Consider the following 10231-nt stretch of genomic DNA (forward strand, 5'->3'; position numbering starts at 1 on the left):
TGCCTGGGAACAGTGAATCTTGACTGACCCTGATTTATTGGAGCAGAAGAGGAAAAGAAACAGCTGGCCCTAAATGTCAAGGTGAGGAGTGTAGCCTGGCTAGAAAGAGAGCCAAGAGTGTTCTGTGGGGTGTAGCACGTGACTGGGATCCTCAGGCCTGGAGGGACCAGGAGCCAACTCAAGTGGGAGGTGTTGGGAATGCGAAGTCGGCTGTAGACTCAGCACATTAAAAATGTCAAGAACAAGGCAGAGAATAATGCGAGGGGAAGAGTGCCTTCTGTTTTGTGGGAGGCAGGTTATGAAATGTTAGAAGCGCACGTTTGCTTTCATGTGTCTGCTTTGTTGCAACTCCAGTCTGCTGTCTGCTGGAACCCAGGAGAACTGATGGGAAGGTGGCATCCAGCAACCTGCTCCCATTCTGGGGAGTCCTGGCTCTACCTTCCCATGCTCCAGAGATTCTCCTGCTGCTGCGTGAAGAGGAATTTACGGAGCAAGTCAATTCAGGCGAGCTCAACGAAAGTGAGCACTTATGGCGCTGCTCATCAGGCCTGAAAGCTAGTAAGGAGATGCCGAGGCCACACCTGCTCAGAAGTCCATGTGGTCGGCAAAACAAGATAAAACAGTGGGGAACCTCCAGGCTGACTTCAACTTGGTATTGTTTTTAAAGGCATTGAGCTCAGTTCTCTGTTTCTCATCCGTGCAGCTCTGATGCAGGGACCCTCCTGGATATATAGGAGAAGGGGTTATTCTTCCAACCTGAAGAACTCTGTAATTTATTACTACCAGAGCCACAGTCTTCCTGTTCAGCGCCCAACCAGGAAATGCACACTTGCCATTCTCAGCAGGAACCTGACTGTGTTGAAGGCCCCCACACATGAGGTGCTCCTGGGAGGAAGGATCTGGGCCACTGTCTTAGGGGGAACTTCTGGAACTTAGTTTCCCTATTGGTAAAACCTAAGTAATAATACCTGCCCAATTCACCTCCGAGAGTTGTGGGCAGACTGAAAGGAACCCATTCATGTGTCTGGAAGCACCTTCAAATGGAAGGGATGCTCATTGCTCAGCATTGGCCCATTACACTGATTTTAGGCCCTGTGGCAGGGGTCTTGCTGGAGATCTTTCTCTCACTTCAAGTGCGGCATTCTGTTCTGGGAGGTTAGAATGTCCTTTGGTATAGAGAAAACTAGGCCACTGTTTGCAGTAGGTCCAGGTGGACCAAGTCCAGGACCGGGACGCTTTCAGGGGCTCTCAGAATATCCTCTGGGGATGGGCCGAGCAGGCCTGCTTGCTGCCTGGGTGGCGCCCAGACCCTCCTATCTCTTCATTTGCCTTTGTGTCAAACAGCAAATTCCTGAATCACTGTACAAAGTGGTGGTTGGAGCAACATAACTTCCCCAAAACATGGCTAGGGATCCCACGGTAATTAGCATGTGTCACTAAGGCCTCTGGGATGTCACCAGAGAAGCACATGTCAGTTGGACCCGATCTATCCAGCTAAATCAAAGAATGCTTTTTAGTCCCTCAGGACGGGCTGCCCTCAAGGGTGAACTCAATGCCCGAGGGTTGGAAAAACTAACAATTCTGAAAGAGGATTCAAGGTTTATCACACAAGCAATCACTGGGGACAATGCTCAGGTCTGTAACAACGGTGACAATACTCACTGTAATATTTAGTGTGGGCTCAGCCAAGGTCTTTGGGGAGTAATAGTGTGGGGAGGGGTGCTGAGCCCTCCACCCAGGCTCCAAAAGAAAAGCTCTTATCATTACCCTGTTAAAAACAGTGTAAGCAAAGCAACTCTGACGGAAACTGTTGATCGTGAGGGAGAGACTTGAGGGAGATTCTGAGCAGTTCCCAGAATAAATTCCCACGTAAATTCAAAGAATGCTAGTGGAGAGAAGCCACTGCTCTCTCTCTTTTAAGCCAAATAATATATCTTCCTGCCGGAACAGAGTTGTTCTTGGCAATTGGAAGTAAATGCGAGGAGGGAATCAAAACACGATGCCTGAGAAAGGAATCCATAAGAAATCTGAAGGCATGGACATGGTGAGAAATAACAAAGAAAGATGAGTTGGTAGCAGGAACAAAAGTGAACTGTACCATAGGCGATGGCTCATTGGCTCTTAGAATAGGGTTGGTGATGCCACGTACTTAGTAGTAGGGCTGGGGCAGTCAAGCTGAAGATCCATGTGTCCTTCCTTTCCATTCTGAGGGCTCAGGGGAAGGTCCCTGCCCAGCCGTGGAAACCTCAGGTCAGGCTTTTGGAAGCTGAGGCCCCAGCCCCCGCTGCCTCCTTGCACCAATTCTGGAAGGACACTCCAGGACCAAATCAGCGAGGCCTCACCTTGTGATAGAAAAAGTCAACACAGAAGGTAGTGAGACCTGGTAGAGAGTATTCTCTTCCCTCTGCCTTCAGGTGCTGGAACTGCCTCTGGGCGACTTTGGCAAGTTTGACAATGGCAGAAGTATTTGGAGGAATTTTTTTGCTGGCAAAGGGGAGTGGATGATTGGGCATAGACATGGTGCTATAGTTCTTTGTACTAAAACTGTACATGGGCAGAAAGTCCAGATTCCTTGCACCTCTTATCACAGCTAATGTCCTAGTGCCCACGTGAAAACTCCTCAGGTATTAGCATTTGGGTAAAAATGAAGTTCTCTGTGGTGGCAAGAACAAATTCATCCTGAATGCTATACATTCCAGCTAGAGGCATCAGTGTGTGCGCATGAATCACCAGGCAGAGACGGCTACACTTGCCTGACTCCAAAGTCCGTGACTCACAGAACACTCACATACTCAAATACCCACTGTTTACAGGAGTACCTTTCTCCAGGTGGCTGGGAGCGGTTTACACGCAGCTAGCTCACCCTCAGCATGTCCCCTGCAGGGAGAGCAGAAGGTGGGGAAAGAGGAAGGGTAGACATAATCATCTGCATTTTGTGCGGGGAAACTGAGGCACAAACAAGCCCTCAAGGGAAATGTGTAGACATTTATGAGTCAGACACTGCGCATGGAAGAGCCAAAATGAGCGATTCAGAATCCTAAGTAGACTTTTCTCATGCAGCCGTTCTCACACAGCCTCCAAACAGGTGAGCCAAAACGCAGACTCATTGTATCTTACGTTTATAACCAGTTTCCCACCCCTCATTCCATCTGTGACTTCTGCTCCATGTCACTGTGACCTTTTTATTGTCTTTAGAGGCCTCTCGACCCTTCTTTCCTCCTGACCTGTTCCAAGTTCTGACAGGCACCTCATTCCTGATATTTACTGCATTCTTGACCATTACCTGATCCTCAATATTTCTCCCATTTTGAATCTCTACCACCCTTTCCCATTACCTGTTCCTGACCCATACACCTTGATGCCCAGAGGTAGGATTGCCAATAGGGTGAAGATTGGGGCCAGAGGGACGTTCACAGAAGGAGTATAAAATGTCCATTTTACTCATTTATTTTTGAAAACCAGAGCATTTATCGGCTGAAGTTTTAGGCCAAATCTAAATATCCTCCTGCTGAAATAACTGCAATAACTGGCTCTGTTAAAATAGCTGCATCCAAAGGACTGACAGTCTAGATGTCACCTGCTTCTGGCTGACTTTGATCCTCTTTTCTTGTGGCCTTGCCTTCTGTTGCGCTGTATTCCGGTGTGTGGTTATTCAGAAGAGAAGTTTGCACTGGGGCAGCTTTCTACTGTGTTGCTCCAAGGGAGGACTATGTAGGTGTCACACATGAAACCCGTCTAGAAGCCCAACAGGATGCTAATGGCATGGCCACGTGTTTCTACCTCCCCGTGAGGCAGCCGGGCTGGCATCAGTCCTCTCCCCAACCTCCTTCCTGCCCCCATCCACCCACCAGCTCTTGTTGGGTCAGAAATGCAGTTCTCTGGTAGTGCCAGACAGCCAGATGATGCTGGAAAAAAGAAAGAAAAAGGAAAAGCAGATTTCTAAATTAAGCACAAGTCTCATTTATAAAAATAAATAGCCACAGCCTAGCAACAAGCTGACAGCTCAGCTTCCCTTCGTGATGTAACCTCTGTGGCTGGAGCCGGGAATGACACAGCCTTCAGAGGCCCCCACGCCCTGGCCCCTCCCCATGCATAGTACTCACCCGGAGAGTGCTGACAGTGGCACTTTGAGGACCCAGCTTCTCATTCAAGGCCAACCAAGGGCCAGCCTCCAAAGGAGCAGAGAGGAGCCAGAATTTTCCAAACCTAATGAGGCCCCTAAACACCTATAAACTCTTAGTAGTAACTAACACACCTGAAGTGAAAGCAGATGAAGATCTGTGGGCTGTTCTATTGAAACAGAAGCCCCTCCTTGAGACCTTGACTTCTCCGTTCACCACTGAATGCCCAGTATCCAGCTTAGCACATGGCACACACTAGGTGGGCAATAACTGGATGGAGGTATGAATGAATGGATGGATGGTTGCTGTCATCCCATCATTTCTGCCCCCCAAATTCTCTGCTCTAAACGGTGTGAACTCCAGAAGATGAAGAGAGGTATAATCTCCTGATTATGACATGTACCAAAGAGGCAGTGTTCCCTGGGATTTGAGCCAACAGCTGGGGTGAGCACCTGCGAGGTGGTTAAAGGATGTAGACTTTTACTGCCCCAGGTGCAGGTCGTGTGGTCTTCACACATGGAGAGGGGCCCAGGGTGTGGGAGGGAGGCATACTCGGTAATAATTGTGAGTTCTGGGGCGCCTGGGTGGCTCAGTCTCTTAGGCATCTACCTTCAGCTCAGCTCATGGTCCCAGGGTCCTGGGATTAAGCCCCACATTGGGCTCTCTGCTCAGTGGGGAGCCTGCTTCTCCCTATCTCTCTGCCTGTCACTCCCCCTGCTTGTGCTCTCTCTCTCTGTCAATTAAATAAATGAAGTCTTTAAATAAAATAATAATAGTAATAATAATAATAATAATAATAATAATAATAATAATAATCAGTTCTCCTGAACCTTCTCTTATTCTTTAGGCAGCATCAGCTCCAAGGGTGAGGTATTGCTAAACAGAGAAGCTACAGAACAAAATAGTACATGAGTTTCTGGTGTTAGTCCTTTTGGGAAACAAAGTGGAGTCCACAGTGCCCTTGGAGTCTCCATTGGCCAAACACACCAGAAATGGACCACAGTGTGGAAGATTTAATCCCATCACCAGCCCTCCCAAGTCATGAAATGATTCAGTAAGGCCAGGGTGATTCTGACAGTCCTCAGAATACTGAACATTAAGTAATCTTCTGAATCCCATGAGGATCCTGTTGAGGTTGGAGGGGACAACCTTAACTCCTGGAAGCAGTATTTCTGTGAGGTTTCATATAGTCCCTAGTGACCAGAGAGTGGTTGAAGACAGAATGTCAAAGTCATAAATCACCATCTCAGAGCAGGGGCCCTGGGTTAAAAACGTCAGAGAAACTGACCCACAATTCAGGAATCTGTCTTTAGATACTCTTGTCTGGCCTGACCAGAAGCAGTAAAACCATATCTGTGTCAATAGGAAGAAGGTTCTTAATTAAATTCAGATGTACAAGAATATATTACCAGTCTATTTTTGGAATAATAGTCGATAATGGACAAAAAAATCTAAACAGCAACAAATGTAATGCAGTTGCATCGGGCTTCACTGGGAACAGCACGCAGCAGGCAAGTAGGAGTCCTCATAGACTCTAATCATTTCAATCCCACAGCCTTCCCCAAAGCACCAAAGCTGTGGTGCTGGGACATTCAGGAAGAGGGAGTCCAGCAGTGAGCTGTTTAGAGGTGTGACCACAAGGACACAGCCCCAGCAGAGGGTAAACATAGAGACTGATCAGGCTACCCTAAATCTACAGTGACGTCTTTTTGGTGATACTAAGAGTAGCCCTCTCCAGAGCAGGCCAACCATGGCACTTACAACCGCAGTCCTGTGCTCCAGCCTGAGAAGGACACAGTGTGTCCCATGGGTCCCTAACGCTCTTGCCCAGGGTTTCCACTTCTGAAATTGCTGCGTAGTGATAAGATGCAACTGACCCCCACACTCTTTAAGCATTACAGAAATTCATGAGAGCAGAAGCCAAGACTTGGCTTTGTGACCTAAACTACTTGGAAACTCAGTTTCCTCATCTATAAAAGGGGGAGAGTAGAAGCTCTACTCTCTGCCTCCCAAGATCGTGTAAATGAAACGCTGTTAGTTTTAAATGCTTCTCGGTCTGCAAGCCATTGTTCCATATGATGTTTTTTTCTAAATTATGAAGGTACAAGTAAGAAGTTTGTTTCTGATGTGGGGAAGGCGACTTTATCACAAACTTTCAGGGTGCTGCCTGGGTTTTGGTGTACCAGGATTTGCTCCATCCTCGTCATAATCCTCATTTTTTGGCCTATTCTCTTGGCTTTACATACCAAAGACTTCTAACATTTGTGTGTGCATGTGTGTTTGTATGTTTGTAACTGTTTCCTTTCCCTTGAAATTCTTAAATAACTGCCAGGATTCTAGAATGCATGTGAGACTTTGGGGGTGAGCATGGCCCACCCCTTCACTTTGCAGATGGAGGCCCAGGGCACAGACACTTACGCACCAATGCCCAGTCACACATTGAGTTTCACTGGCTCTGTTCTTGGCTTCTCTCACAGCCTGGTGGTGTCGGCCCTCCATTGGGTCTCTGAGGGCAACAGTTCACATTAGGTGCTTCCCTCCCTTTATAATAGCCCCATTTCCCCCAATTTGAATAACTACAACATAAGTGAGGTTTGTTATTTAGGATATAGGGAGGGTTCACTGAGTGACAATTCCTCTACCATCTGTTCACCTTCCTCTCCAGTAGATGACCTTACATCTATCTAGTAAAAAATTGAGGTTATTTTGTGTGAAACTCTCCCCTGCTTTTCTTCATACCTACCTGTCCATATGAAGAATGGTCTTTTATCCTGTTTATGACAACAACTTTACATGTTTGCTAGGCCTAGGGTGACCAATGCTCAAGACTAAGGAGGAAGTCCATGGGACTTTCAATGCTAAAAGTGTCCCAGGCAGACCAAGACAAGTTGATTGGCCCAGTAGGCCCCATACCCTTTCCCCTTTCCAAACAAATAACAAATAATTATTGAATGACTTGATACTAAATAATACCACATTGCTATGTGACATTAGAAGTCAGGAAGAAAACTAGAATGAATGAATGAATGAATGAATGAATGAATGAATGAATGAATGAAGTTTTTTTTAAAGATTTTTAATTTTATTTGAGAGAGAGAGAGCACAAGGAGGGGAAGTGGCAGAGGGAAAGGGAGAAGCAAGCTCCCCGCTGAGTAGGAAGCCCAGTGCAAGGCTGGATCCCAGGACACTGGGATCATGACCTGAGCCAAAGGCAGACACTTAACCAACTGAGCCACCCAGGCACCCCCCAAAAATTTGTTTTAAAAAAAAAAGATCCATGCATGGGGAGAGAGAGAGAACCAGGAGGAGGATATCCTACTATCCAGGTAAACAGAAGAGGACAAAATTTCCATTAAATGATTCATATAAAGATGTAGATCCCATCCATCAAGAACAAAACTTGATGGTAAATTAGGGCAATCCATATTACAAAGAAACAGACCACAAAAGAGCTTCCTAATTGTTTTAATTTCATGGCACACATTTTTAAAAATTATAACATCTGGAACATGGGGTGAACTAGAAGGAGGAGTTACTTAAGGCCAGAGGTGAGCAACCAGGGAACTTCTGGACCAAAGAAACTCTCAACCCACTGAAGGCTGAAAGGGCCAGTATCTCAGCTCACTTGTAGCCCACCACCCTCTTTGAATCATAGAACTACAGCATTCTGGCTGAAGCACATGGGTCTAGACTCTGCTCCATTACAAATCTGAAATCCACATTTTCTCTAGGTTTCTGGTGAAACTAGCAAACCCTAGGGCAGTCAGACTCCCTCTGATGACCCAATATTTCAAAGCTTCCTTAATGGGCATTTACTACAATGAGACTGGTGTGGGTTCCTGTTTACATTTCTACTTCTTTGGTCCAGGTTTATCCCATATGTACACAGAGTTACAGGTTGAGCAATGACCTAATGACTGGCAAGAAGGAAGTAATCCTTGATCACATTCAGCCTGCATTCAGTTGCTGACCTGAAATGAGTTTTACAAAAACATTAAAAAAAAAGATATTGCCAACAATTTAAAAAATCAGAAATTTCTCATTAATAAATTCAGATAAACTGACTTCCTTGAAAAATGGGAAAATCTGACAACTCAGCCCAATTCCTCCCATGGTCACAGTTATCTGAGACTAAGGACCTAAGTAGTGCAGTGGATAGGAATGTTGGCCACCAGGGTTCAAATCCCATCCCTGCTACTTACTGGTAACTGTATTCATGAATTTAAATTCACGAAGTCTTGGTTTCTCATTTTCATTTTATTTTTTATTTTTTTAATTTTTATTTTATTTTATTATTTATTTTTTAAGAAGAGAGTGCACATGTGCATGAGCTTGGGGGGAGGGCGGGAGCCTGCAGAGCCTGATGTGGGCCTCAATCTCACGACCCTGAGATCATAATCTGAGCCAAAATCAAGAGTCGGACAAACTTAACTGACTTAGCTTAACTGACTGAGCCACCCAGGCGCCCCATGTTTCTCATTTTTAAAGACAGTGTTAAGCTAATAGTATTTATTTTTGTGTACAGAAAAATGCTTAAAACAGTGGCTAGCATGTAAAAATCATTCAGTAAATGTCAATGATCCCCCCCTCACCTCCCTTACACAGGTAGCTTTGCTATTTTTCTGAGCATAGCTGTTAGTCTGGATAGTTCAACAAAATGAGTTTGGCAACTGTGGTGCCTCAGGTCACTAGGTAACAACTCAAGTCTGCATCCTTTCCTGGATTGATTGGCCTCATCCCCAGCCTGACACATGTCCCTTCTTCTGTGAGCTTCTCCCTCATCCTGAAGGAGCCCATAACGAAACCTGACAGCAGGGCAAAGGACATATAGCCACCCTGAGTCCTCAGACTTCCTAACTAGAGGTTTCTGGACAGAAGAAACATGGTTCCCCTAGTTGCTTCAAGGTGTCTCATCCACTTTCTAATATCAAGTCTTTCCCAGCCATTTTGCCCCGTAGGTCCCCCTCCCCCCAGCACATTAAAGGAGAAAATCTTTTGAGTAATTCAGTTAGCAAGTCAGTCAACAAGAAGACAAGAATCCACAGGAAAGTATGGAGATGCTTTCCTAACAGAAAGTTGTTTTTAATAAACCAATTTCTGCTGCTAAGCAACCTTGATGATGCCTCTTGAAGAAATACAGCTAAAGAGAGTCCTTGATTGTGGATTAGGTTGATGCTTTTATGAGTCAGAAGAAGGTACCAGAGAAAGTTTAACTCAGGCAGGGATGAATGTAAAATATTTTGTAAGAAACAAAATAGGAGTGGCATGTCCAGGTAGTGATGTATAAAGCATATAGTTATTTTACTCACACTTTGTAGTGTTAAGCTTGTTTGGGGAGTTAACTGTAAAGAGCTGGATTGTTCATTCATAGCTGAGTGGATGGTGTCATAGTGTGAGAGACAGTCTCCCTGGTTCTCTCAAGAAGACTAATAATTAAAGTTGTGGTTAGATCTTACACCAAACTAAGGGAGGTCCAGTGGAACTCCCTGGAAGCGAGAAAGAGCCTTTGAGGCAGATTTGATGTTGCAACTATCAAATCCCACAGCATAGTCATTATGCTAAAGAGATGAGATGAACTTGAGCCAGCCAATAAGAACAGCTGGAGAGTGGTACCATTTCCGATTGCTCCAGTCTCTTGGCTCCATTTGGAGAGGTAGGGCAGGGGCAAAGCCAGCTCCATGGTTCCTTTTGCAAAATTTAACACACACCGAGTGGCTACACCTCCCATTGCTGAAAACATGGAAAATCCTCTGGCGCAATTTCCTAAGCTTCTAAATATATATTTCCCCTAAGAACTAAATGTGGCTATTTCAATAAATCCAATCAGTTAACATAAAGAACAACATTTAGAGGGAGAAATGTTTGGAGTGGGGAAGGGGAATTTCTTAGAAAGTTCAAGGACTTCTTAAAAAAAAATTCAACGATTTCTTTAAAAACTTCTTCATCTTTTTGGTAGTGAAAGAGTCTAATTAAAAATGCCACTATAAGCTACTGAAGATAAAACTGCTAGAAGTGTTAAAAACCACTAGGTTTTTAAAAAATATTTCATTCATTCATTCATTCATTCATTCATTCATTCATTCCTTTGAGAGAGCAAGAAAGCACAACAG

At 45.0% G+C, this 10231-nt stretch overlaps 2 protein-coding genes across 2 annotated transcripts in view; one reads left to right on the forward strand and one right to left on the reverse strand.

Moving 5' to 3' along the window:
• The window catches only part of LOC130543007 (uncharacterized), a 24525-nt gene extending 20600 nt beyond the window's left edge, over positions 1-3925 (forward strand). Inside the window, exon 3 of the mRNA XM_057308471.1 lies at positions 355-3925. Coding sequence (XP_057164454.1) covers positions 355-665 — 311 coding nt within the window. The 3' untranslated portion in view covers positions 666-3925. The remainder of the gene's footprint in view (positions 1-354) is intronic.
• Positions 3567-9801, reverse strand: SMIM2 (small integral membrane protein 2). The gene is given in 3 exon segments (XM_026492899.3): positions 3567-3608; positions 3610-3905; positions 9735-9801. Coding segments are annotated over 3 exon segments (405 nt in total).
• Positions 9802-10231: the final 430 nt, after the last annotated feature.

This window comes from Ursus arctos, unplaced genomic scaffold, assembly GCF_023065955.2.
Source record: "Ursus arctos isolate Adak ecotype North America unplaced genomic scaffold, UrsArc2.0 scaffold_10, whole genome shotgun sequence".
In the NCBI taxonomy this organism is placed as follows: Eukaryota; Metazoa; Chordata; class Mammalia; order Carnivora; family Ursidae; genus Ursus; species Ursus arctos.